We start from the raw sequence: 27,551 nt of genomic DNA on the forward strand, positions 1-27,551 counted from the left end.
GCGTCACTTTTCATATTTTCAAAACATTTCACCAGTAATGTTTCTTTGTTTTCGAATAAAAATACTCTCATGTTTTAGAAATTTGGTCAACAATTATTGAAATCTGATCACCAATTATTGTAAACTGGTCAATAATTATTGAACCGTTATTGAAATTTGGTCAAAAGTTATTGAAATCTGGTCAATAATTATTGAAATATGGTTAATATTTATTGAAATTTGATTAACTGTTATTGAAATCTTGTCAATAACAATTAAAATCTGGTTAGTTGTTATTAAAATCTGGTTAACTTTTATTGAAAACGATTATTTACAAAAATTAAAAAGTTCAGCAGTTAATATTGAAAAAAATTACGAAAAAGGTAAATTTCGACTATTTCTTACCTTTATAATCTTATAAATATGTGCTTTTGTTTTGTTTTTTCGTTTTTGTTGTTGCTGTTGTTGTTTTGTTAGGTAAATAGTACTAGGTGTTATTTGGACAAAACTTAAGTTTAACCACTAAATAACTGTCCGTTCACCCTTTGACAGGAAACAAATCAAAACAAGTGATCCGAGCAAATAGCACAGATCGCCGGCTATGGATCGCCTCCTCAAATCCGCCAGAGCCTCTGGCTCTCTCAACCTCTCCAACCGCTCTCTCAGGCGAGTCTCACTTTTCTCTCCTGTCTCCTCTCCGATCGACTCGTTGATTGATCGTTGTTTTTGAAACATTACCAGAGAAGTTCCCAGCGAGCTTTACCAGAGCTTGAATGCGCTTAGCGGCGACGAGAAATGGTGGGAGGTAAGAACTGCGCTGTTGATTTGCGTTTTTTTTTCTTTTTGGATATGCCATTTCCCGATGCACAATCATGAAAATTCTGGTTTTGATTAAAGGCTGTGGAGCTCCAAAAACTCCTCCTGGCTCACAACGATATCGAGGTTTTGGCTGAAGATTTGAAGAATTTGTCTCAACTTACGGTGCTGAATGTCAGTCACAACAAACTCAAACAGCTTCCAGCTGCAATTGGAGAGTGAGTTGTTTCTGAACCCGTTTCACTGATTATTATGGATGCATATATATATATATATATATATATATATATATATATATATATATATGTATGCGTTCCTTATTATATTTGAATCTGGGTTTGTAGGCTTGTAATGCTGAAATCTCTGGATGTTTCTTTCAACGCTATACAGCAGTTACCTGAGGAAATAGGTTCTGCGATTTCTTTGGTCAAGTGGGTATTATTTGGTTTCTTCTCTTTTTTTTTTTTCTTTTTTTTTTTTGGGAGTTGATTGGTTTTAGATTTCACTTTGTATTGTCTCAATAATAAAAATCATGTGTACGTGGTTTTCTAGATTGGACTGTTCGGGCAATCAGCTTACGGAACTTCCTCCATCACTGGGAAGATGTGTTGGCTTATCAGACTTCAAGGTAATATATTCTTTAGAGACGTATGGTCGTATTTAAGAATCCTAGACCTTTTATTTTGGTTGGGAAGACCTTAAATTGGTTAGTTGTTCCATCAGGAATAACTCCAATTCATTGATTGTTTTAAGAGCCTCATTTTTTTTGTGAAACAGTAACTTTTTCTATTAATAGTGGCACAAGCCAGATTTACATATAGACAATATAAGAAACAGATGGGGTTCAAAAAATAGGACCGAATTATCCTCCCACAAGTCGGAAGGACGGTCAAAAGAACAGAGAGCAAAACGCAAAAGGGGGCACCCCAGGCCCTTTACACACATATCTAAATGGCACTAGCCCATTCTCGTTGTAGATCTGCCAAGGAGTATAGTTTGAACTCTTTACAAGAGCTGTATAGCCAAAGTGCGATGTTGCGATTGAGTGCATCTTGTATCTCCTCCAAGCACCAGACTTCGTCTTCAAAAATACTTTTGTTCCTTCGTCTTCAAAAATACTTTTGTTCATTGACACAAGAAATCTAAAATTTGCAGGCATCAAGAAACAGCATCACCAGCTTGCCAGCAGAAATGGCGAACTGTACAAAACTATCAAAACTAGATGCGGAGGTAAGTAAAATTTGACGGAAACAAATAAGGATAGTGGATTACTTTTAGTTTTTTTACTGGGGAAAGAAACCAGTAATAAATCGATTTGGGCTAGAAAAAACCCAACTGAACTTTGGTTTTGACAATTGCTCAGTTAACTTGGTTTTCATTTACACACACAAACTGCAGTCTTAAATTTGTATTTTGCTTCCGTATTTGATAGGGAAACAAGCTTACTGAGCTACCGGAGGATTTGATTGCAGCGTGCACCATGCTCACAGAGATTAATGCATGTATAAGCATTCTACAGTTTTATCAACTATTGTTTTTAGTCTACACATATAAGTAATACTTTTTTACAACTCGTGCAGCAAAAAATTCATTGATTAGTATACCCGATAACATTGGAACCCTGTCGCGTCTCATCCGTCTTGACCTCCATCAGAACAGTGAGTTAACTCATCCGTCTTGGGATCTTTTACGCCAATCTTATATCTGCATCATTAGTTGCTAAGGTTATAAGTTTTGCAGGAATCTCAGGTGTCCCATCTTCCATAAGCAGTTGTTCTTCCCTGGCAGAATTCTATATGGGGTAGTTGATTAGCATATATATATATATATATATATATATATATGTATATATTTTGTTACGAATTTGGCTGAATTGAAATTTATTTGGCATTTGGAACATCCTTTATAGGAACAATGCACTGTCCACATTACCAACAACTATTGGGATGCTTACTCGTTTAGGGACATTGGATCTTCACTCTAACCAGGTACCTAAAAGTTATAACAAATATTAGATGCTAATACATGGTGATGCAGGGTTGTTTCATGCATGTGATAATTCAGCTGTCAGTTACTTTTAGTGTTAATTTTTTTGGGGTACTAATCTGTATGTAAGCAGCTGAAGGAGTATCCAGTGGAGGCATGCGCATTGCATCTCTTGGTCCTGGATCTCTCCAACAATTCATTGACTGGATTGCCCGCTGAACTGGGTGTGGTTATCTAAATCTACTTGTATTTGACTTACCTGAAATTATTTTGTTTAATATTAAGGTTCTTGCGTGGCTCACAGCTCAATTTGGCCAACCCCTCCTTCCCCGCCTTTTTTTTAATTTGTTTATTTATTTTTCATTTTCTAGAGGCTGAATTTGAAATGAGTAAAACTGAACCAATCAATCGTAGTTCTTTGTTGTAATTGCTTGTTCCAAAGAAAAGGTCTGCTGTTGAAGATCATCTAGCCTATAATTTTCTCGTGCATTTCAATAATCAATGAAGCTGAGGTTTTTTTTTTTAATTTTTTTTTTCGCCATGGTTTTTGGAAAAGTTTTGATAATCAGTGTGGTAAATTAGTTATGTATAATAAAGCTCTTTGCTCTCTATGTAGGCAACATGACCACTTTGCGGAAACTTTTGCTTTCTGGAAATCCTATTCGATCTCTAAGAAGGTTGATTACTGTTCTTCCTTTTACATTCGTAACTGTCAATTACTTCACTGACCAGCTAAAATGTTAATCTAGCTCATTGGTTACTGGACCGACACAAGCTTTGTTGAAGTATCTTCGAACTAGACTGCCCCAAGCTGAAGGTTAGCACTTGACAAAATATTGTTTTCCTGAATATCCTGCTCTTTCGTTTCCCAATAATCGTGGCAGCATCTTTAATAAATGCAAACCCCGAGCTTTGATATACGTTTTGCTTCAAGTAAATTACGTTTTGGGATTCTCTGTAGAATTTGAAGATACAACTCCGAAAAAAGATGATGTAATTGCCATGGCAAGTCGTCTCTCTATTGCGTCAAAGGTATTGGCATGATAATATCTTATCACGGTGATATTTTCTAATTACATGTACCGTTCCCTCCATGGGTTTGCCCAATCTTGTGATTCATGAATGTTATTATGTATCCATGTCCTACAATTCCTTATAATCTCCAGATACTTGTAATTTTAATCATTAGTTGAAATTGTCCCTAACATGATGGTGGTACTTCCAGGAACTTTCTTTGACAGGGCTGGGTTTGAGTGCCGTCCCAGCACAAGTGTGGGAATCAGGTGAAATTGTAAAAGTGGATTTATCCAAGAATTCCATTCAAGAACTGCCACTTGAACTTTCCTCAGCCACATCCCTCCAGGTATCATTTAGCATCCAAAGGTTAATTCGGAATCTTATATCTTTCCGGCTTTATCATATCATCATACTCATTTAGCCCTACGGCTTAGGCAAGCTAGCTAGAATTGGAACATCCTAACTATCAGTAAAGTCTCTTTAGTGATATTACGAGCTAACAAAAATGAGAACTGGTTGGGTTTAGGTTAAATAAGTAAACTCGGATTTCAAATTTCTGATTTGTTAAGTTAGTAGTGTAAAAAGCTTAACAAATAAGAGAGGGAACAAGTAACGAAAGACCTGAAGATAATGCATATGCAACTGCACCAATGAATCTACTCTAAACCAGGGAATCTCTCGGAGACCTAATTAATGCTCGAATAATCTTTGATGTTTACAGTAGGGCGCTTCAGTATTATATATTAATTGATTTGTTTATTCCTACCATTGTCTAATATTTAAATCATAATGCGTTAAGTGGGAGCGAAATTTCAGTCACTGCTTCCCTACCTGCTGCAATATTAACTATCTCCATTCTCAAATATTGCAGACTCTTATTCTATCCAGGAATAAAATTAAAGATTGGCCTGGTGCAATTTTCAAAGCACTTCCAAATTTATTATGTTTGAAGCTTGAAAATAATCAACTCGGACAGGTAATTCTGATTATTATGTTTTTGCCCCTTCAAAATTTAGCATATCACTGTGCAAATATGAAATCAACTTGGAACAGGAAAAAAAAAAAAACTAAAAAAGAAAGATCTGGGTTGTGCCAATCTGATCCACCTTCTAATCTACTCAACTTGTAGATTCCTTTAGATGGATTTCAAGCAATACCCATGATTCAGATTCTGGATCTAAGTGGTAACGTTGGTTCACTACCCGAGAGACCGCCTTTTACTTGCTTACCACATTTGCAAGAGCTTTACCTCAGGTCAGTCAAACAGAAAAATCATGTTTGCAAAAAAAAAAACCATGGATTTCATGTCTATTTGTGTTCGTGGATGTTGGTGGTGGATATTGAAGTAATTTTCTTTACATGTCTAGTAATCGTTTTTCCAATGCCTGCATTAACTTAAACTCCACAGACAAATGCAACTACACGAGGTTCCATCGGAGATATTGTGCTTACAGAAGTTGCGGATCCTTGACTTGAGCAGAAACTCCCTTCAATTGATTCCAGTGGTTACACTTTTTCCTCTGAAAATCAAACTTGCAGAACTTAATTTTTTTTATGAACAGAAGAAATAGTTTTGTTCTATATGCCAGGAGAAACAGTATTAGAGAAAAACGTAGCATAAAAGAACCATCTTTATTTTGGTTTATTTACGATTGACGGATATTGTGGATTAAAGCAACATTTCTTCAATGGCAGGGATTTAAAAATCTCACTACACTCGTGGAGCTTGATCTATCTGACAATAATATATCTTCATTGCCCCCAGAGTTGGTGAGTTCTATGGCTAAAATACATAGTCCATTTTTATAGGAAAAAGAAACAAGAATACTTAGCGAAGCTTAACATTTTGTATGCATATTGCATACATTATGCAATTAGAAACCTGCTTACGACGCTGAATAACAGCATGTGAGAGAACATGAGCATTCCTAGAAAAGATGTAATCATATAAAAAAGATAACTGTATTGAAAATACTATAACTTTGGTCTTTCTCATTTTTTTTTTGGACCCAGGGTTTACTTGAACCCACACTGAGGGTCTTAAGACTTGATGGGAATCCATTGAGAAGGTAAGCACCATTGCCTTTGCTTCAAGTTTATATTTTAAAACATTTTAAATATATATATATATATATATATATATTTAATTTATTTTTGCAGCATCAGGAGGGCAATCTTAGATAGAGGAACCAAAGCTGTTTTGAGTTATTTGAAGGACAAAATAGAAGATCTGCATTAAGCTTATTTTTTTGTCTCTCTCTCTCTCAATCTTCGGCACTTTTTCTTTTACTACCGACGTCGCAATTTGAAGTCCGCGTTCATCTTGTTCTCGTCCCTCAGTATAGCATGAGAGATTCGATATGTGAAGTATTGTGAACTGCTATCACTATAAGCTTGTTGTATGTTTATGATGTGCTTTTTTTTTTTCATTTTATTTTATGTATGAGGGTCTTTGTTGTTCAGTTTTATTTTATTTATAATTTGCCCGATTGCGAGTGATTTATAGGAGATTGGTTTCTCTTTTTAAGTCTTGTATGTATTGCATTTGTAAGCGATCGCTGTGTTGCAAACTATACATAATTAATGCCTGAACAGAACGATTAAGCTATAAGCGATTCTCTCGGTTTTCATTCCTTCAGTTTTCACATTTTTTGTTCGTTTCTTCTCAGGTTGTGGATTCCATTCCCGTGTATATATATATATAAAAAAAAAAAAGCCTAAAGTTTTTCGTCATCTTGAAACCTTGCCAATTTACTTCAGTTTATCAATATGTTTGTTTTCTTTTAATTCGTGTCAACTAGACTCAGCCGTCAATCTCTCCACCAAGTTGATTGAAGAGACAGCCATGGAAATGAAGTATGGAAGCGAAGAAGAGAGATGAGTACCGATGAAGGAGGGGTAAAATCGGAAATACACTCTCAAGAAGGCAATTTGGACTCTGCAAGCCCAACAAAATTAGCTATATTGACCCATTTAACGGCCTATTATCTCGCGGCCATATTTGCCTCCCACCAGTCTCTTCGGCCATCGTCTCGTCCGCCACTTTCCGGCCACGCGCCACCGTCTCCGTTACGAAACCACGTAAGTAAGCTCGCATTTCCAGTTTCTATGTTATTAGTACACTCAAATCACTTAAAGTGTATACATACATGTTGGTATATATATATGTACAGTACAGGGAGGCATGGAGGGAATTCCAGCGGAAGAGGTAGAGGAGGAAGAGGAATACGTAATGCTCAATTTTGATTCTGTTTCTTCGGAGATTCACATCCCTCCAAACGAACCCTATGTTCTATCTGTAACTTCTCTTTTCGCTCCTTTCGAATCTCTTATTAGGTTTTTGTTTCAACTTTGCGATGATTTTCGAAATCATTTCAACTAGTCGCAATGTTTGATGATCAAATGGCAGGGTTTGGATACACCGAATCCTGTGCTGGTCATAGGCGATGATTTGAAGCTAGTAAGTCAGTCAACTAACTAACCTCTGAATCTGATTAGGCATTCATGGAAGTTGAGCTTCATTGGCTTAGATATAGCAAACACAGAACGTTCCTTGAGACACATGAATCAGTGCTTTGTTGCTTGTGTAGATAGGAGAATACGAAGAAACCATCGGAACTTGCCTCGTCTTCACCGAAAAAGGTAATCCATGATATCTTTTTCTTGGATTAATTACTTTCTTTCTTCGCATTTGTAAGCTTAGTCACTGTAGAAATGTGCCTTGGTTGAGTTTTGGCTGAATCCATAAGAGTACGGATTCAGTCGACTTTTCACAAACCCGACACTGAATACCTTATAAAGTTCCATTTTTCGATGATCATAGTCATATGATAGGACGGCATAGTAAAAAATATAAATAGGTCATATTATTGATAAATTTGGTTCACTATTTTCAGAGAACTGAGCCATTTTCTCCCATTAGAATTTACACAGTTGGACTGAAAAAAAAAACTAAAAATCTTCTTATAACCCTAAATAACACACCTAAATTAAATTAAAATATAATATAATTGAATACAAATATGTAACTAAATAATTAAAAACTGCTTTACCCTCCCGGGTCTAGCATTGTGCTTGTGAAGTTAGGATATATGGTTTTGTTTGGCCTTTTTGAAAAGAATTGCCATGAGTTAGAGAATCTGTTATTTTGGTCTTAGCTTCTTTTTGTAATAATATTATGCTTTGCAGAGTCTGAACCTGTGGTTCATAAAGAAGCAGGACCATCGGAGGCGAACCTCTTCGCCGGAATATCCATAATAGACCCAAACCAAGCTCCAAAAAAGCAAGTGAAACCACTAACAACCCTTCACAAGGTTTTGAAGTTCAGACTGGCTAACGACGACGAGAAAACTGCTGATAATGCAACGGCAACACCCGAAACAAGCTCGTAATAAAAAAAACAACTTATTAAAAATCAACACATACATGTATGACATGCTTGTTTTTTTGTGTACATTCTGAGCTATGAAGTTCATGGAATATCATTTATATTCTGAAAGTTTATCGCTCAAGGTTTGCGTGCCTCGCATTCAGTAAAGGTAGAAATCACAGAAAGAATGCTGAAGCAATCTTTGCAATATATATATATATATATATATATATATATATATATATATATATATATATATATATATATACACACACAAAGAGCAGTAAAATACACAGTTAGTGAATAATATGATATTACTTAACGCGGTCTTCTTAGAATCAGCATTTTTTATGCTTCTTTTTCTTTTACTTGCATGTTAAGGCAAAGAGACTATTGTCATCCACAGCTGTAGGGTTTGACTCACCTGAAAATTTTCTAATTATATCTATGTGTGATCGGCTCTTTTATTTTAGATTTTCATGGAATTATTATTATTATTATTATTATTTTTAATACATTGCTTAGCCGGCGATTCAGTATGACCTGATCTTTCCTGAAAAGAGTTTATTATCCTTAAATTAGTACTGGGATTCTTTTTTGGGTTGAAGTGCTTACATTAACTTTTTTGGTGGTTTTGCAAGTTGACATGCTTCTTTATTCTTTTTATTTTTTAAATTTTGATAATTTTTTTAATACGTTGCTTAATGGTGATTCAGTATTGCCTGATCTGGCCAGCAGGCTGTTGATTTTTATACAGTTTGTTCTCTTTTAAAAAATAAGTCTCTTCTTTATGTAATTCTTTTTCTTTTCCTTAACCATGACACTCCCTAACGGGCCAATTTGATTTTTATACTATAGTTCTTGGAATGCCTTTTCGCATTTTTCGTTCCATTCTGACTTCTTATTTGTTTTAAGAAGTTGATAAAGCGAAAGACATTTATCCGTCGAGCAAAAAATAAATCGATTGAGCGCGACTATTCTGCTAGTTAATCTTTGTACCTCTCATCTGTTTCTTGGGGATGGAATTTTTTGTAAGGCGTGTAACTGATGTAGTTTCCGAGCCTCAATAATTACAAAGAAAACAATATAGATTTATTTTATTCGATTTAATTTATTTGTAGATCTTAGAAAGACTTCGTATAAAAAAATAAATATTAAATATGTAATGATAAATGCAAAATATAAATGAGAGAATAATTGACTTTATTGAAAATCCGATTTCGAGTACACTGGTCGAGCTCGATTGATTATGAACACAATCGACGGACTCAAGAATACAAATGGAGAGATAGAGAATATGGCGACAATAATAATAATCAGTAACGTGCAAATTCTCTAAGAAGAAGAGAATTTATACTGCGACGACATACGAAATCTTCGGAGACACGTATTCGCGACTTCGTCCTTCATTGCCTCTTCTTCTGTCACGTTGCTCTTACGTTTGAATGAGTTCGGTAGAAATCATCAATTCTCCGAATTTCAAGGCGAGATCGCATCTCCTGTGCCAACTTCGACTGCGTCACGATCTTCGGTGGTTACGTTCGGAGCTCGCAAATAGACTTGGATTGGCCCCGATCGACCTCTTAGATTTGTACGACAATAATTTACAAAAGTCAATAATCAAATGTCGTTTATTTATTATTTAAGTCGTTTCGCAGAAATGAGTTTTGATGATTATTGGGCTTTGACAACCCAATGTTAAATTATTTTATGGGGACGAACTTCTCACAATATATACAATAAATATATTGTTATTATATATGTTTTTTGTTTTGTTTTGAAAGCTTGTTATTATGTATGTTGTAAGGTAAAAATTTGACCACCACGTCATCAAAGTCATGATACTCAAAACGGTTCAACCTATGTTAAATCTACCTCAAATTAAGATTAGAGCATCTTTAATCATTTAAATTGTTAATGGCAAGTTGAAAACAAACATGAAATTCTAAATTACTCGGGTTAAACCGTACAAGATCACCAAAAAAAAACAAGAGTTACTTACCAGGCCTTTTACTCCTTTTTCTTGGTAAATAGAGAATACATAATTAATTTACTCAAATTCGACAAACAAAAACAGGCCATTGTTGCGGTTTGTTGCAAGTCCGTCTCAGTACGTACGTGCGTACTGATCATCATGTCTTTCAAATTCCAATAACATGGAAGACATTGAAGTTCAATGTCTTACATGTTGCAGTAAATGCTAATAAATAAATAAAAGATCTGAAACCCGTAATAAAAAAAAGGAGGTATAGATAACATAGTGTTAAGAAATAACTAAAAATGGATTACGCATTCTATTGTATTTTAAAAGGGAATAACCTATGGCCAGATCAGTCAGTCAGTACTGCAGCCAAGTCCGAGTTATTCGTTCCCGCGTTAAAATAAAACATATAAATTCTACATAACTCGCGGAGGAGATATAGGAGCGTGAACTCACGCGCGCTTCAAGAACTACGCGTGAGTGTTAGACTTTACCAACTTTTCGTTGATCCCACAAACCATCACCTGTCCAATAACGTTGTCGAGTGTCGAGTGACGTGTCATCACGAGATACTTCCACGTGTCGAACGGGAAACGTCAGAGATAGTTGTAGAAGAAGAAGAAAGCTTATTCTATGCTCAGATTTAGGGAAAGAAAAAGCTTATCAGACAGATTATTAACTTGCCTTTAAAAGGGAGTTATTAATTTTCTTTTATGATTCTCTGTTGATACTCCATAAATTCCATTCACATTTTCGTTCTCTCTGACTCACATTATTAATTTATTGCAGAAGAATTCGCATTGGTTTGAAAATCAGAGCTCTCTGTCTTTATAAAAGATTAGTTGGCGAGAGAGAGAGACCAAAAAGCTTTGCTTTTTCTTTCTAGAGAGAAATACGAAAAGAGATTCATGACAACTCACTGCGCTTTTAAACCGGACCTCGAAACCCTAATGCTGTTTTAGCTTCTTCTGTATTTGTTCTCTTCACACTCTTTGTCTACTCTTCGAGATCGGCAATAGAATTCGACTTTTTCACTGTGAGTCTTCAATTTTGTACGGTTTCATTTCCTTATTTTTTTTTTTCTAATACTATATTTGGTATATTTTGACTGGCTCGAAATGATCGAGTGTTTTTTGACAGGTGAATTAGAATTCTTGGTAGTTTGAAGCTTCTGATGTTTTGTTCCCAATCAGTGTACCAACAATCTCCGGTGAACTTTTCATCAAAGCCTATATTTCAGATTTCAATTTCGCAGATTTTTCTTGCGTTCAAAGCTTTCTTCATATGTTGCTTTAATTGCCTGAGGTTTCGCCTAAAAATTTGACACCCAAGTTGTCCAATTTCAACGGATTTTGATTCAAATTTTGGACTACAAGGAAGGTGAATTTAGATTTTGGTCCTTTTCAAGGGTTTTATTTTACTCGATCCGCAACCGAAACACAGAGACTTTAGGGAAATTCGTTTGTAAAAATGGCGGAGAAATATAGGCCAGTTTCAATAGAGGAGTTTCCGTCACATTTGATTTTGGAAATATTGAGCTCCGGGAGGCTCAGCGCGGTTGACCTTGCGTGCTTAGAGTTGACTTCAAGAACTTTCGGAGGAAGCCATGGAATGTACCCTGAGAAGTTTCGGTCTTTGGTGGATTTTGCGGCGTTTCAGCTCTGCGTCTCTCATTCCATATATTCTCGGCTGGGCTCGGGTGCGCAGAGAGAGCTCAGCGATCGGTGTGGTGGGAACTGGAAGCGAGTTCTGAGGTTCTTGCAATCCGTGGAGCAATCTTCAGACATAGTCGAGACCTCATCAGGCAATGTAGAAGTTCTTTAATTTTTTTTTTCTTTTTTCAAATCTAACCTAGAATCATGTGTGCATTTTTTAAGGTTGGGTTGAAAAGATTATTATGCTTGTATGATTTGTGTTTGAGTAAGGTTATTTTTAGCATCGGGTTTCTCGGCGTGATTTTAATGTGCTAGCTTTTTCTAGTTTAGGCTGCGTTGTTGGACTATATTGACATGTGTTGTGTTTTGCGAAAAATCACGTTCCTTATGTCTGTGCTGGATTCACCAAAAAAGTGATTAACTTTTGTCCTGCTTCGTATGTGTATTACATTGATGTAGTGTTGTCCTCAAAATTCCGGCATAGGTTTGATGTCATATTTAATATCAGATATAAAACAAGATTAACACTAGGGAGATGGTCTATGCACTGCACTGTGTTATGCAACTCTCATTTGGATGGTTTACCGAGCTTTTTGGTTATGTATTTTCTCGCTACTTAGTTTTTTTTTTTTTTTTTTTTTTTTTTTTTTTTATGATACGGAACTCATAATGCTTCCCAGATTCTGAGACAAAGTAGAGAGGATTTAATCAATCATTATTATTCCTTTGCAGATGCAAATTACAACGGGAAAATATCACACGTTCTTGATTAGCGAGTCGTCAGTATATTCATGTGGTTCTGGCTTGTGCGGTGTTCTTGGCCATGGTTCTGAAACCACGCAATGTGTGACATTTACTAGGCTTAGTTTTCCTTCGGTATCACCAGTGGTCCAAGTCTCCGCTTCTCATAATCATGCTGCTTTTGTCATGCAATCTGGAGAGGTTAGAAACTGTCTGTGCCTCCTTTTTTTTCCAGGTTGAACTCAAATGATTTTCTCAAATATGGAGCTTGCCGCTTTTCATTCCTTGGTGTCACATGATGACAATCAAAGCAGCTTGTACATGGCATAATAATTAATAATATCTAACTGGCATGATTTTTTTTTTTTTCACCTTCAAATATTTACTTTTCTGATTGTGATAGTCAGTCGTCTAATTATATCAGCAACTGATATAGGTATTCACATGCGGGGACAACTCATCTTCTTGTTGCGGACACAAAGATACAACTCGCCCCATAATTAGGCCAAGGGCTGTTGAGGCATTGAAGGGAATTCCTTGCAAGCAGGTAAATGTTCAATGTTCCGATGTATTATTCGTTATCTATGGATTTTTGAAAACGATAGAATCAAGGGTAGACACTTTTTTTGTTTGAATTCGTTGATCGTCTCTGAATACGAATATAATTCTCAATTGATGCTTTTCCAAGTGTCATAGAACCAGACATTTTGGCCAGCTATGATGCAGAATTTGTCTGTCTGTGCCCATATGTAACCCCACACGAGTCTAGTCAAACCTGAAGACAACTATTGTCCAGATTCAAAGTGGGGTATTTTTGTAGTCTCTTTTGAAAGGCTAAAACGTGTTTCAGGTTGCTACAGGGCTTAATTTCACAGTGTTCCTCTCAAGGCAAGGCCATGTTTACACATGTGGGTCTAATTCTCATGGCCAGCTTGGTCACAGAGACACAGTAGATAGTCCGACACCGAAAATCATTGAAACGCTCGAGCGAGTTGGCTGTGTGGTTCAGGTTGCTGCTGGACCGAGTTATGTACTGGCCGTGACAGACGATGGGACAGTCTATTCGTTTGGTTATGGTTCAAATTTCTGTCTAGGCCATGGGGAACAGCATTCCGAAAATCAACCACGCTTAATACAGGCATTTAAGAGAAAGGGTATTCACGTGGTTCGTGTCTCCGCTGGTGACGAGCATGTGGTGGCGCTTGATTCCAACGGATATGTGAGTCTGATATGACCCTAGATAACGAAGAAGCTTAAATCACTAATATTCTTGACAGGAATCTAGAGTTAATCAATCTCTATAATTACACTATTCTACAACTAAGGAAAATAAGTTTCAACTTATAGCTCTAATTTACCCTATAGTGTCAATCATAGTTTTCAAAACTTTTGAGTCTTTTGGATGCTCTTACACCAAATGGTCAAAGAACCAATACTGAAACGTTTTTTTTTTTTTTTTTTTTTTTTTTATAATTTGTTTCAGGTATACACTTGGGGCAAAGGCTACTGTGGTGCACTAGGGCATGGAGATGAAATCGACAAGACCAGACCCGAACTCTTGGAAAGCCTCAAAAGTGATGTTGCGGTGCAGGTTCGTTACATAAATCTGATGGATTACGTTTATTCATATCTAAAAAATTGCTATAGTACGAGAATCAGGCGTAGCCATTTCTCTTAAGATAGTCTTAGTCTCATCATATTACCGGGAGGGTGTAACTTAGTAATATATTTAATAATATGCCACTAGGGTTTACAAGAGAGTTTAGTAAGTCACTTAGTTAATTTAGGGGTATGTTAGTACAGAGAGAGATGCTAGGCTGATTTGGTGTTATCACCAATTTGATTATCAATAGAAGTATCTATTGTGTGATCTTAATTATCTCTAGTCTCGTCAAGTAGTTTTGGAAATTTATGGTCTTCCATCAGCACAAAAGCTTGTTCTTAGAGTGTTTGATTACTTTGTTGTAGGTCTGTGCAAGAAAGAGGAAAACCTTTGTTCTCGTCGATTCTGGTTTGCTTTACGGGTCTGGTTGGATGGGTTTTGGAAGCCTCGGGTTCCCTGACAGAGGCGCATCTGATAAAGTCACGAGGCCTCGGATCCTGGATTGCTTAAGAGGCCACCGAGTTTCTCAAATAAGCACCGGGCTATACCACACACTCACCGTCACAAACCGGGGTCGAATCTTTGGGTTCGGAGACAATGAGAGAGCACAGCTCGGGCACGACAACTTGAGAGGCTGCCTCAAACCCACTGAGGTTTTCCTTCAAGAAATGGCGGACCAGTAGTGAATATTATCTCATAATTTATCAATGTAAAGAGGGGCTTTATAATTTCTCTCTTTTGTGTGTTGTGGTATTTTTATCAATCTCTTATAAGAGCCCAAAAAGATAAACCTTTTTCTTTTTACTTATACATAGCCTACCTTAGCACCGTTAATGCTATGTAATAAGGTTTTTCCTCTTCTCTGTTTTTCATAAATGGGATTGTGTTTCGTCTCTTGTGCTTATGTCGTGTACAAAAAATATCCTGTGATTGCAATTTGTTTAATCTTTAATATTGCAATTGGACTGGTTTGTTCTTCAACTAATAGGTCTATTTGACACTATATACTGAATTTGCTTCTTGCAAGTGTTTATATTTTATAGTTGTAGATGGTTTTCTAATGTAAAGCATGCATATTTAAGGACAAAAAATGAGTGATCACTTGACTCAAGACTCGGTCTCAAATCGCTCCAATATATAATGTAGTGACGTTATGGTTTTTAGTTACCACCTGCATTTGATCCATTGGCCCTATATTATATGAGAAAGTTTGTAAAATATGAGTTGTTGTTCTAAAGTACATCTGAAACAAAATTAATTGAGAAGATTATGAATTTATGCAGTAATTGTTTAGTTATTAAAGGTATTTTTATCCAACAACTCATACTATAATTCTCTATATATTACCACATTTCTCTATTTTACCCTTCTATGATAATAACATAAAAATAAACTAAACATGTGCTTGACTTGCGTGAAAAGTTGAGTTAGGCAAGTTGGGTTCATTTAGATCTTGCAGGCAAAATGATTGGCTAGGCTACTACTAATTATCATCATCATTATAATATTAACCATAGTCTTTGCCAAAGTCGTCTCTCAGCCAATTCGCTCTTGAGATGAGAACTACCTACTATACTTGCATTAAGCAAACGTTTTACTCGTCTAGAATGTAAATTGTGCAGAAAGAAATCTTTTAAGGATACCACCATAAAGTTGAGCTGTAATCCTTGTTATTATTTGTTTATTTATTTAAAAGGAACTGTAATCCTCTTTATGGCACTTTCTTTACACTTTTGTTTTGTTTCAGTTTGTTGACTATATCAGTTCAATAATTTAACATCCTTTGGATTTGGGCTTTTGATGAAAATTAATTAGTGGCTGGATTGAGACATCCCACACGTTTCTAATATACATACAAAGTTACAAACAAATTGGACAAAATGCTCTCATGCTTGTTTTGCTGTTTCTTTATAAATAAATGAAAATAGCATATTCTTATTAATGACCTATCATCACAACAAATATGGCTACCAAACGCAACAAGACGGTGAGATTGAACAACATTTGGTATATGTTAAACAAACTCTTAAATTCACATAAAAAAGTGATGTTATTTATTATTGTGGTCCTGTTTTCTTGCTAGAACGGTGGAGAGGAGGATAAATGTTACAAGTAACAAAAGAGCATTAATTCGAAATTAACTGTTTAAGACCTTAGTCAAGAGTCAAGACTGCAATTAGAGCTCCTCACATAGTCGCATAATCTAGTTTTCATTTTTATATTAGAGTAAATAAATAATAGTAACGCCTTGAGCTTCCACTCCACGACTACTTTACAATATGCTTACGTTGGTTTTTGCAGTTACCGAAGAAATCGAGGCTCTATTTTGTGCAATACGTAAATCCTTAGGTTATACACCGTATTTTGTGCAATACTTAAGAGCATATACGTACACGTATACCAAACTGAACTTTCTATAAGCTAGCTGTCAACAACAAAACTGGACAACACCATATTTGTTTGTATTACAGTACCAACATGAATTATTTATATTTATCATTACTTTTTCTATATTTAATTGCTCATGAGGGAAGACTCGTTTTCATTTTCATAAGCACGAAGGGTGTACAAGGACTTTTAAGTTATTACGATAAATTACTTAATTCAATTGTATAAAATAGTTAGTCATGGTCGTGACAACAAAAAAAACATATATAATTTTTTTTTTCAGAAAAATATCTTTCATTAACAATTTAACATATTACGAGAAAACTATTGCAGTAAAAAACAAATTCACAAAATACTAAAACCTCGGTGCCGATTGTTGGCTCAAGTTCCGATTCCGAAAAAGAAAATACACTAATAAGCGGCAAAATTTGAAATAGCACCAAATAATAACCAACCGCATATTAAACAAAACAAACACACTAAAAAGCGCACAAAAATCTCACAAAACAAACCAACTGGAACCCAATGTAATTTAAAAATAAAAAAATAAATTAATATTTTTTTATTATTTTCAAAAAAGGTATCCCTTTATTCACATTGCTTCTTCTTCTTCTCTCGTTTTATTAGACCTCTGTACATTCCCGGAAAACCCTCAAAATCTCGGAAAACGTGACGATTCCGGCGAGACAAGCGTCATCATCGACCACCCAAACGTAGCTCACGCGATGAGCGATGGCCTGGATCATAACCGCCACAAGCGAGCTCTTCGGATGGCAAACGATCGCCTCCGCTCTCCGTCCCATCCTCGCCGAGTAGCTTGTCGACCTCCATAGCCTCCCCGAAGGCTGCCGGGAAAGCGTCGTCGTCGGCGATCTCTCTCCATCTTCCTCCTCCGACTCCTCCGACGACGAAGAAGAGCTCTCCGAGAACAGAGCACCGAACTCCTTGACGATCCCGCCGAGTTTTCTCTCCTCCATCCTCCGATTTACCGCCCTAACCAGATCTCCCGGCGGAGGACCACCGCCATCGACGAACGCCATTAGATCTCCGGCGGAGAGCGTCGCGATCGCCGCCGCAGCGCTTTCATCGCAGCAAGCCAAAGCTTGCGGCGAGATCTCGCCGATCAAGACACCGTCGCCGTCTACGACGGCGACGGCGGTCTGCTCCGCCAGAGATCTGTAAATCATCTCCAGCGCGGAGATCGCCGGCGAGTGATAGTCCGCCGTGAGAACCGCCGGAGATACGACTCCTAGGGCTTCGACGGAGAGAGCCGGGAGAGGAGAGAAAAGACCGATCGAGCTGAGGAGAAACCGAATCACGTCTTCCTGATAAAGCCAGCAAAACTCGGTTCCGTTGTGAATCGTCGTGTTCGATTGCTGATTCTGCTTTCTTCTCTGTCTCGTCTTTATCGGAATCACGAGGTTCTGTGCTCCTTGAAGAATCGCGTCTATCGCTTCCGATAAACTATAATAAAACAAATCAAACAAGAGATGAATCAATTTCCGAAACAGCTCTAATAAAAAGGAATTCGAATACATTTCTACTCTCGCAGAACTTACCTTGAATTAGGTTCCAGATGAACAACTAGGTCAGCAGCATGTGCGACGAGGAGAGAGATCGGCGAGTCGAGAGTGAGAGATGGAGATGAGAGAGGGTCGCAGAGGTGACAGATGATATCGACCATACAGAGCCTTCCGACGCAGCGGCATTGGATTCCGGCGGAGGAATCGCTTCCGGCCCGGCCGCAATGGCAGTCCCAAACGCTGATGAACGGTTCGTCGGAGGAGCGGAGGGCGGCGATGGCTTCGGCGACGGTGGCGGAGCGAGGGAGCGACCTCAGCGCCGGCTTGGCGAGACAGAGGTCGGATATGGCATGTGCCAACAAGCTCACTGCCATGCAATTCAGTCTGTGAGAAATGAGTCCAAACAAGAAGAAATGAAGTTAATGAAGTGTGTCAGAGATAGAGAGTGATGGAATACAAAAGAGAGGTATGGTATATTTATAGTGCGAGAAAGAGAGGGGACGTTACATGAGAGAATAGAGACACTTGGTGTATTTTTTGGTAAGTTTTTGAGGGGTACGGTACACGGTAGTGTACCAACGCTTGTAGGCCCGACTCTTTTATTATTATTATTGATGAAACTTGGGATACTTTTACAGATCTACAATTAAATCATTACTTATTTTTTTATGAACAATCTGTTTGATTAAGAAAATAATATTCTCTTGTGTTTGATTGAAATGCTGATCTGTTTATCAATTTTCATAAACATCTATACATCTATTCAATTTAATATAAATGATAGATATCTCAACTAAAGATATGTTATATTGTAAATAAATATTACCTTTTTCGTTTGGTTTTATAAAAAAATTTTGAACTCTTCAAAATATCATTAATGAAATAACGCTTTATTTTATATTTTATATATAAAAAAAATTAAATCAAAATATTATTTTGTTAAGGATTTTTTTTTTATAAATAGAGATTTTGATTTTCTTTTTAAATAGTAAATAAATATTTGTTTTTAATAAGAATATTTTTGGGAGTGTATAGGGCAGGCTAAGTAACTAACCCAAACAGTCTCTCTACTTCAAAATTATACCTCAACTATAAATATATTTAAAGAAAATAGTCAATATGTTATGATAATATTTCAATATTCCAATAAGGATCAATATTATATACGGTCAGAGTATATAATATTAACCGTAACAAGAAAAATAGTAAATCTCATTAACGGTAACAAGAAGAATAATAAATCTTATTAACGGTAACACGAACAACAATAAATCTTATTAATCGTAACAAGAACAACAATAAACCTTATTAATCGCAACAAGAACACTAGTAAATCTTATTAACCGCAACAAAAACAACAGTAAATCTTATTAACTTTCATTTTCGCCGTCTCCGGCGCCTGAATCTGAGTTTTCATTATAATTTGAATCAGCGAAATCCCAACCCTTCTTATCACCGCCGTTAACTGGATCGCCTCCAACGTCGGTCCATTCTCTGACGGAGTCTCGCTCGTCTCCGCCGAAAGTGAGGTCCTGATATTCGGCGACGAAACTCTCAAATCTCAGCGATTTTCGGCAATTTCAAGACTGGAGTTGCGACCTTCAAACGGTCGGATCGGCGTAGCAGCGGGACTCGCCTGTTGTCAATGGTGCCCACAAGAAGAGTTGTAATCTTTATATTCTACATTTGATGTAATAAAGTCTCATGAAGACTCTTGCTTGTAATTGCTTATTCATTAATAAAAAGTTGAAACTTTCATTCAATCTTCTTTGTCTGAAGCTTTATGATAAAACATTAGTCTTTAGTCTATAAACAAACTAAACAACTTACGAAGAGACAAATGTAGATTTGCATGAACAAACTCTTCGTAGTTTGCTTAAAACGATATATTCGCAATCTAAGGGTCAAAGGACTATTGACCTCAGTATGATTATTAGAAGAATCTATGATGTCTGGTTATGAGGCATTGAGAGTTGGAGACTCTATAGTTCTTCTAGGTATCTTCCGAAGGTACTGAATTGACCAGGGCACTTCTAGAGACAAGATAAGAACAAACCATTTAACCTCTTATGTCTCGAAGTCACTATGTATGAATTGCATCGTGCTTACCTTAATCTTGAAATGAGACATGTCATTTCACACCTTAGTATTCTCATTTGAGAAAGTCAGAGTTCGGACTCACTATGTGATTCCGAACAGGGCCTATTGGTGAAGTACTAAGTTGTGAGAATGTCATGAGTAACTTTGTGAAGTTCTCATAGATATGGAATTCATGTACAAGATTGCTGAAATGCAATGTATGTCACCTCATGCTTTGTTCCTTGGAGTGTGAATAAATGAACTGGCCAGTGTCCAAATTGAGTCCTGACTCTTTTGGATGAAACAATGTGACTTGTTAGCTCCTCGTCAATACATTGTTTCTAACTTATTCACAAGCGACAAATGAGTTGAGTAAATAACAGCTAGAAGGGTAAAATGGTAATTTAGTAAATCCCGACTAGCTGATGACATTCATGAAGGGTAAACATAGATAATATTCAGTGGATCCGCTCATCATAATTAGGTTGAATTCTTGAGTAGAAAATAAATTCATTTGAACCGAGAGATTTTCAGTGTCAACTCTTTAGTGGAGTCAGTTGGCATTAAGCTAAACTTGGAAAAGGTTTGTGAACTTTTGAGTCCAAGTGTTTAGCTCAAGCTTTGTTCATTTGGGTCCATGAGGTCACTGTCACGAATCACATCGATTAGGAATAGTTAAACTGGAAGCTAAGTCAAAACAAGAACGAAAATTGTCAAAAGGGTATTTTTGTCTTTTGAGACATAGGATGAAATGAATGTCAATAAATTTTTTGACATGGTCATTTGATGACAAGTAACACTCGGCCATAATATGATTGATTGGGCCTTGTGGATTAATTTCATTTCATAAGAATTTTATTGAAAATTCTTAATGGGCCTTTTTCATGTTGTTATGAACAAATGGAAAAGCTTCTAGAAGCCCATTCTAGAAGGACATAGGCGCCCAACATACCCAACCAAGAGAGAATATGTTGTGCATAAATGTATCAAGATACTTGCCAAAAGAAAAAGAGGAAACAAATTTCCTCTATGAGGAAACAAAGAGAATCGGCCAAGGCAACCAAGAGGGAAACAAAAGAGAAAACTAATCCCTTGGGGATTGACTTGATGTAGGCGCCCATGTTGGAGATTTGGGCAATAAGGGATTGCCCATAAAGGCTTGGAAAATAAGAGGAAACTACTTTTTTCCAAGGTCAACCCTTCTCCTATAAATAGGCACCTCATTCCTCTCATTTCACTCATTTCCACATAAGTTAGAGATTGAGAGCCTCTCTCTCTAGAACTTGTGGTTGCCGCCCCTTCCTCTCTTTCTCTAGTTTATTTTCGATTTTTGTTTTGGCACCTAGGTCCTCATTTGACCTAGAGTTTAGCTCTGCGACTTCAAGACTCGTTCTTAAGTCGTAGTGTTTAAAAGTGCCCACTCACTGATTCCTTTTATTTCGAGTGATTTAGTGATAGAAATTATCGTGGTTGCTCGAGGTGCCGAGGAAAGAAAGAAAGACGTGCTGCGAGGGGAGTGAGCGTTGCAAACTTTCCTAAAGCTTCTCAAAGTTCAAGCTTCAAGAAAGGTTAGTAAACTTCTATACTCATAATAGTTTTTAATTACATGTACTTGCTCTTTGTCTAGGTTAGTAAAAAACCGTTTTTACTTGAAAAGAAATTTTTTAAAATTCCGCCGCTTTGCGAAGCGTTAAACTTTTTCTTAAGCCCTAGATCGATTCCAACATTGCCGATGTTCAAGATTGTTTCCGGAGGAGGATCGCCACAGTAAATCGGATTAACTTTCACAGTTAATCCGATTAACTATCAGAGTTAAACGCAGAACTGAATTTACGACCTTAGAAAGGTCGGGTCGACGCAACCGTGAGATTTGCCGATGTTGAAAATCGTTTTTAGAAGAGGTTCGTCACAATTCATCTGATTACTGTCAATAAATCGGATTAAGCGACTGGACTTTCAAGTTTCAAGATTAGTTGGTCCGAAACTCGCCTCTGGATTCTCAATCTTGACCGTGAGCGCGATCAAAACATCCATTTGCCTGCTAAGCTCGTCTGCCTTAGCCACCACGTCATCGACCTTACTCGAGTAGAATCTCACGACCTTTTGAAGCTCGCTTTCGATCCCAGCTAAGAACGCCAGCACGTGAGCTTTGGCTTCGCCATCGTCGTCACCGTCGTCTTTGTTGGCGAGCGCAATCATGGAGTCAACGTCATCATCAGAGAGAGAAAATTCGGCGAGGCTCATGAAACTCCATAGATCTTCACAGTCGAGCCTTTCGTCGTCGCGATTAATGGCCTTGAAAACCTCTTTCATAATTATTAGATGGTCGTCTTCGTTTTCATCATCGCTGTAGAGAGCGGTGATCTGAAACTCGTTGATCTCCACGAAGCCATTTTGTTTCGAATCGGCGGTACTGATCATCATTTCGATGGCGCTCTCGTCTACAACGATTCCGTAGAATCTTCGGAGATCGTCAAGACCAGTTTTGCCGTCCCGATCGGCGTCGATTTCTCCTCAATCGGATTCACTGGAAGATCCTTAGGATCACTCGTTGAGTTTTCAGAGTCATCGGAAGAGGATGAGGACGATGGAGGAGGTTGATCTGGTCGGAGATCTCATCGACGCCTTTTTTTTAGGATTTACGAATGACGAAGAATAAATTAATTTGGAGTTTCGTATTTCTGTTTTGGGCATAAAGAGGGGTATGTTTGAAATGTTTTAATCTTAAATTTAAGTTTTGGTTATTTTCGTAAATAAACTAAAATATAATCTAGCAACGCAGTCAATTTCAAACATGGTTTTAACGATGTAGCCAATATTTGGTAAATTTTGTAATCTAGCCAATTATAGAATTAAACGGTTAGAAAATATCATAAATACCCTAATCTAACATAAATCATAGAAAACAAAATAAACAGGAATTAACCCAAAAAACTCTGATATCGCAACAAATTGGACTACAAAAAAATATATTATGGAATAAATCAAGCTAACATGTATTAAAGCTGCATTATTTGATTGCGATCAAAATATTGGCTACGTATCTATGTTCAGCTGATTTTAATTAATGTTAATGTAGTATTTTGTTGAATGGTTAATAAAGTCACTTCATCATTTGTGGCTTAGTCCGTGTAATTTTTCATAAACTGATAGTTTGACTATAATATTATAAGAGGTAAAATATTTGGGCTAGTTATTAACGAATCTCTTTAATTATTTATTTGTTTGTTTGTAAATAATAAACAAAAAAGATTATATTTGCGTTATAACATATTTTTAAGAAAGATATGTGACATTTATATTAAATTGAAGAGAGATATTTATTATTTTTGAAAAAATGAGAAAATAAATCACGCATTTCGATTAAACACTCATATATTTTTTCAATCATATTATGGTAAAAGAAAACCAATACACGTAATATAGTTTAAATTTTAAAAGTGCTATCTCTTGATATTATTCCTAATTTTGTTGCAATGCTTGTATTATATCAATCAACCAGTGAAAGAAATCTAAGCCTTTATTTTACAATTAATGAAATGCCATCTCACATCATTTATTTTGAAGCGTATCACATCAATATGGTATGCTTATCTTTTCGTTCTATGTTTAAGTAAAGAGATGAACAATGGCGTTTCTATAAATAAAAAATTTCCTGTCGAACTCAAAACTCAATTGGATCGAGGATTATTGTACATAATTATAGAGGATATCAGTAATTCGTTGGTCGAATGTAAAACTAAATGTGACAAATTATATCTATTTATAAAAGTTATTAGCGACAAAAATACTTAATATTTTTTTATTTCTTGTAATTTAATATTCATTTTTTTAAAATTGTGTTAAAATACTTCGCATTATTATATCTTCCGTTAAACATATCCGTCCAAATGGATAGGAGACACGTGTAAGTCATCTACGAATAAACATAATTTATTGTGTTTAAAACTAAATTAAAATAAAATAAACTTAGAATTTAAAGACCTCTCACTCTGCTCCGTGATCTCTTTGAGCTTCGTCATCACGGTCGGCTCAATCTGATCCACAATGATGTTTTCCCAAAGGCTTGCCCCGCGCTCGTGGGATTGCTCGATATTTTTCGAGGTTACGGTGTGATACACCCCTACTTCAGAGATTATCAAATTAAAGAGCAAATAGAGTAAATGATTATATTTTTTATTTCACGCTTGTCCAAAAGCGTACTCTTACATTTTCTTTTACAATCTTCAGATAGAACTCTAACAGAATTCATCTTCTTCACCAATAACAAAATGACAACAAGGCATTAATGAAAAATATGTCTTTATCATGTGTAGTACAATATCTCAGCAAATGAAGTCATTCACCGAGGATTTCGTGGGCTTTCTCTTGCCTCGGCCTAGCTCGTTATCTAATTGTCTTTGGGAAATTGCTCTAAATAGGAGTAAAAAAAAAGTTTTGACTTTTTTGGACTTTTTTTCAAAAAGGTCACAAATAAGACTTCGTAATTAATTTGGATTTATGTAATTACCATTTTACCCCGTGAACATTAAAATTAAATAAAAATTCACGAAATGTCACGAAAAAACCGGATTTTAGGCTGAAACGGGCCCACTTATTAAGCCCACTTTACACGTCAGCCCAATTCAATTTCCCACTTACCTTGCCTCCATGTCACCTTCCTCTTCATTTCTTCATTCACCGAGATAGTTTAACCAGGAGAGAGAGAGAGAGAGAGAGAGAGAGAGAGAGAGAGAGAGAGAGAGAGAGCGAAAAAAACGTCCAACTTCCATTAACCAACACTCCAAAAACCGTCTCGATTTGTTTTTCAAACACCATAATCTCACTCATTTCGTCACTCTCGTCCATTCTTCGCCCAAGAAATGAATACAAAGAATAGTTTGCCGACCAAACGCCCCCCAAAAGTTCCAAAACCTAACCCTAAAAAGAGGAGTCTTCCTCAATCATCGGCCGAAACTCCACCTCAAGTGATGCATGCATCCCCGTGTCGGAGTCCGCTCGTGGCTTTTACCCCGGAGCCACCAACGCAAAACTCCCCGGCGAAGAAATGGAAGAAGGTTCTTGCGCCGCTGAAGAAGAAGAGGAAGGTGGTTCTTGAGTTGCCTTCAAATTCTGACTCCTCTGTCCCTTCTACATCAGAGAGACCTCACAATGTGAGATTTTTTTTACTTGTAATTGGTGGTTTCTGTTTTTTGGTTGCTTAATTTTTTATTTCGTGACAAAAATGAAAACTTTTGGGTTTGCGTGGATTTTATGTTAGTTTGATGTTATTATGGATTCTGTGTCGATTTTGTGTTGATTATGTGTGGATTTTGTGTTGATTCATGGGTTTGCATGTTTATTGTGTGTTTGATGTAACTGTTAGTTTGACAAAAGTATTCATTTTTTATGTTATTGGGGATTATGTGTGTATTTTGTAAGAAAATTAGATTTTTCTAGGCTTGCTCATATTAGATGTAGGTTCTATGAATTGTTTTGTGTCACACATTTCCGGGTATCGTGACAATTGTGTCATAAAATTTATGGTTTCCTTGACAATTGTGTCATGAAATTTATGGGTTTCGTGACACCTATGTCACGAAATTTATGGGTTTCGTGACAACTATGTCACGAAATTTATGGGTATTGTGACAAATTTCTGGGTATCGTAACAATTGTGTCATGAAATTTATGGGTTTCCGTGACAATTGTGTCACAAAATTTCTGGGTTTCGTGACAACGATGTCACGAAATTTATGGGTATCGTGACAACTATGTCACGATACCCTGAAATTCGTGACACAATTGTCACGAAACCCAGAAATTTCGTGACATAGGTGTCATGAAGATCATAATTTCATGACACAATTGTCACGAAACCCAGAAATTTCGTGACACAATTGTCATGAAACACAGAAGTTTTGTGACACAAGTGTCACGAAACCCAGAAATTTCGTGACACAATTGTCACGAAACCCACATTGTTTATGTGTTTAATGTTCCAACTCATATGTGTTTAATTTCTAATTTTATGTGTTTAATGTTCTAATTTTTAGGGTTTCATACAAAGGATAAAAGAAGAAGATATAGACTCAGGCTACTCGTTCAACTTCCATGGGAACTTGGACGCCTTCGAAAAGGAGACCGGCATGACCGCCAACCAAAAAGACTTATTCAAAAAGACGTGTTTGGGCATTTTTTTGACATGCCCTTGATAACAAAATCATCAAGAATAATAAGTCATTTGGTATTGAGATCTGGTTATTATGATGGGGCCGGTCCATCGAACGAATCTCTAGTCATGGAGATTGGTGGAAGACCCCCCGAGTTCACCAAAGAGCACTTTTCCCTGATCACAGGGATAAGATTCAGCGAAAACTACGCAGAGCAACCACGGTACGCTAATGTGGTTGATGGAGGGCTATACAATTTCACCTTCTGTAATGATGCTCTTGGCCGGAAAGGGGCCAACATTGGTGCAGTCCTTGAGACTAGCCAGGAATGGCCAGATGAGAGGAGGGTGAGACTACTCCTCCTCCATTTTCTGTACAATGTTCTCTTGGCGGCCGAGAAGACCATCAACCTCCCCTGCGATAGCTACATCAAGATGGTGGACGACCCGGTTGTTTTCAACAACTACCCATGGGGAAACGTCGCTTGGGACTTCTTTCTGGATTCTACCAAGGGCTTTGTGAGCAAGGCCAAGACCATCAATGAGGGTAAGAACCCAAAACTCCACCTTCCGGGTTTCGTGCACCCACTCCAGATTTGGGGTTACTAGTGCATCCCACGATTCGTGGAACTGGACTTCGCCTCGATACTCGTTGTTGATGCAGCGCCGCTGATGAGGCGTTGGGCTACTAAATTAGGGAAGGTCTTGGAGTCCCAACTACAAAAAGATTCGATTCCAAGAGGTATGAATATGATTGATAAGAATATGCAGATTTAATTAAATTTTAATCTCTTACTTATAAGAACATGCACATTTAATTAACTTCGGACCTCTTCCAGATCGAATTCAAGCCGATCGGTGGTGAGGTCGAGTCTGCGACAACTGCGAGGACTGTTGTGAGCCCCTCTGAGAAGAGGGGGAAGAAGAAAAAAGAAGATATTGTTACCACATCATCATCAACTGAGGTAATGTTTTCTTAACTAATTAGTTTCTTATAGTTTAAAGTAAATTCGTGACATGTATGTTACGAAATCAATTATATTCGTGATATTTAAGTCGCGAATTCAAATACTTTCGTGACATACATGTCACGAAATTAAGTATACTCGTGACATGAAAGTCACAAAATCAAATATTTTGGTGTATTTAATAATGTCACGAAATCAAGTATGTTCGTGACATAAAAGTCACGAAATCAAATATTTGTGAGAATAATAATGTCACGAAATCAAGTATGTTCGTGACATTATTATTGTCACCAAA

At 36.8% G+C, this 27,551-nt stretch overlaps 4 protein-coding genes across 5 annotated transcripts; 3 read left to right on the plus strand and 1 right to left on the minus strand.

The window, feature by feature from the left end:
* The first annotated feature begins 438 nt into the window (after positions 1-438).
* On the plus strand, positions 439-6,428 carry LOC149401014 (Leucine-rich repeat (LRR) family protein). The gene is made up of 21 exons (XM_089611844.1): positions 439-645; positions 721-784; positions 877-1,013; positions 1,140-1,226; positions 1,348-1,423; positions 1,951-2,025; positions 2,228-2,297; positions 2,376-2,453; positions 2,536-2,596; positions 2,705-2,783; positions 2,915-3,005; positions 3,398-3,458; positions 3,531-3,598; positions 3,743-3,813; positions 4,007-4,144; positions 4,670-4,774; positions 4,928-5,052; positions 5,207-5,303; positions 5,494-5,568; positions 5,812-5,867; positions 5,959-6,428. The coding sequence occupies exons 1-21, from the start codon at positions 581-583 to the stop codon at positions 6,035-6,037; spliced, it is 1,758 nt and encodes a 585-aa protein (XP_089467970.1). The 5' UTR covers positions 439-580; the 3' UTR covers positions 6,038-6,428.
* Positions 6,429-6,563: 135 nt separating this feature from the next.
* LOC149401015 (Transcription factor TFIIIC, tau55-related protein) lies at positions 6,564-8,251 on the plus strand. 2 transcript variants are annotated; one of them, XM_089611847.1, is made up of 5 exons: positions 6,564-6,879; positions 6,972-7,027; positions 7,208-7,258; positions 7,389-7,440; positions 7,987-8,251. In XM_089611847.1, exons 2-5 carry the CDS (start codon positions 6,983-6,985, stop codon positions 8,187-8,189), a joined length of 351 nt encoding a protein of 116 aa, XP_089467973.1. In that variant the 5' UTR covers positions 6,564-6,879; positions 6,972-6,982; the 3' UTR covers positions 8,190-8,251. The 2 variants fall into 2 exon arrangements, with proteins under 2 accessions (XP_089467973.1, XP_089467971.1); XM_089611845.1 differs by having other exon boundaries at positions 6,576-6,879; positions 6,972-7,096.
* Positions 8,252-10,798: 2,547 nt separating this feature from the next.
* Positions 10,799-15,049, plus strand: LOC149401016 (Regulator of chromosome condensation (RCC1) family protein). The gene is made up of 7 exons (XM_089613184.1): positions 10,799-11,184; positions 11,289-11,957; positions 12,536-12,745; positions 12,981-13,091; positions 13,395-13,763; positions 14,028-14,135; positions 14,513-15,049. Exons 2-7 carry the CDS (start codon positions 11,619-11,621, stop codon positions 14,828-14,830), a joined length of 1,455 nt encoding a protein of 484 aa, XP_089469310.1. The 5' UTR covers positions 10,799-11,184; positions 11,289-11,618; the 3' UTR covers positions 14,831-15,049.
* A 1,839-nt stretch (positions 15,050-16,888) lies between these two features.
* On the minus strand, positions 16,889-18,504 carry LOC149401017 (CBS domain-containing protein CBSX5-like). The gene is made up of 2 exons (XM_089613717.1): positions 18,095-18,504; positions 16,889-17,999 (listed from the first exon to the last, which is right to left on the minus strand). The coding sequence occupies exons 1-2, from the start codon at positions 18,430-18,432 to the stop codon at positions 17,159-17,161; spliced, it is 1,179 nt and encodes a 392-aa protein (XP_089469843.1). The 5' UTR covers positions 18,433-18,504; the 3' UTR covers positions 16,889-17,158.
* Positions 18,505-27,551: the final 9,047 nt, after the last annotated feature.

Source organism: Urtica dioica, chromosome 4 (genome assembly GCF_054948205.1).
Source record: "Urtica dioica subsp. dioica isolate 48M chromosome 4, U.dioica_male_clone48M_v1_H2, whole genome shotgun sequence".
NCBI classification, from domain to species: domain Eukaryota; kingdom Viridiplantae; phylum Streptophyta; class Magnoliopsida; order Rosales; family Urticaceae; genus Urtica; species Urtica dioica.

What these genes read in the sequence shown, in the direction of transcription:
- LOC149401014 (XM_089611844.1), top strand. Translation starts at nt 581, where the DNA reads ATGGATCGCCTCCTCAAATCCGCCAGAGCCTCTGGCTCTCTCAACCTC. An exon ending in CTCTCCAACCGCTCTCTCAG is followed by an intron (nt 646 to 720) that starts GCGAGTCTCACT and finishes AAACATTACCAG; the next exon opens with AGAAGTTCCCAGCGAGCTTT. An exon ending in AAAATAATCAACTCGGACAG is followed by an intron (nt 4,775 to 4,927) that starts GTAATTCTGATT and finishes CTCAACTTGTAG; the next exon opens with ATTCCTTTAGATGGATTTCA.
- LOC149401016 (XM_089613184.1), top strand. Translation starts at nt 11,619, where the DNA reads ATGGCGGAGAAATATAGGCCAGTTTCAATAGAGGAGTTTCCGTCACAT. An exon ending in TTGTCATGCAATCTGGAGAG is followed by an intron (nt 12,746 to 12,980) that starts GTTAGAAACTGT and finishes CAACTGATATAG; the next exon opens with GTATTCACATGCGGGGACAA. An exon ending in AGGGAATTCCTTGCAAGCAG is followed by an intron (nt 13,092 to 13,394) that starts GTAAATGTTCAA and finishes AACGTGTTTCAG; the next exon opens with GTTGCTACAGGGCTTAATTT.
- LOC149401015 (XM_089611845.1), top strand. Translation starts at nt 6,983, where the DNA reads ATGGAGGGAATTCCAGCGGAAGAGGTAGAGGAGGAAGAGGAATACGTA. An exon ending in TAGGCGATGATTTGAAGCTA is followed by an intron (nt 7,259 to 7,388) that starts GTAAGTCAGTCA and finishes TTGCTTGTGTAG; the next exon opens with ATAGGAGAATACGAAGAAAC. An exon ending in CCTCGTCTTCACCGAAAAAG is followed by an intron (nt 7,441 to 7,986) that starts GTAATCCATGAT and finishes TATGCTTTGCAG; the next exon opens with AGTCTGAACCTGTGGTTCAT.
- LOC149401017 (XM_089613717.1), bottom strand. Translation starts at nt 18,432, where the DNA reads ATGGCAGTGAGCTTGTTGGCACATGCCATATCCGACCTCTGTCTCGCC. An exon ending in CATCTGGAACCTAATTCAAG is followed by an intron (nt 18,000 to 18,094) that starts GTAAGTTCTGCG and finishes GTTTTATTATAG; the next exon opens with TTTATCGGAAGCGATAGACG.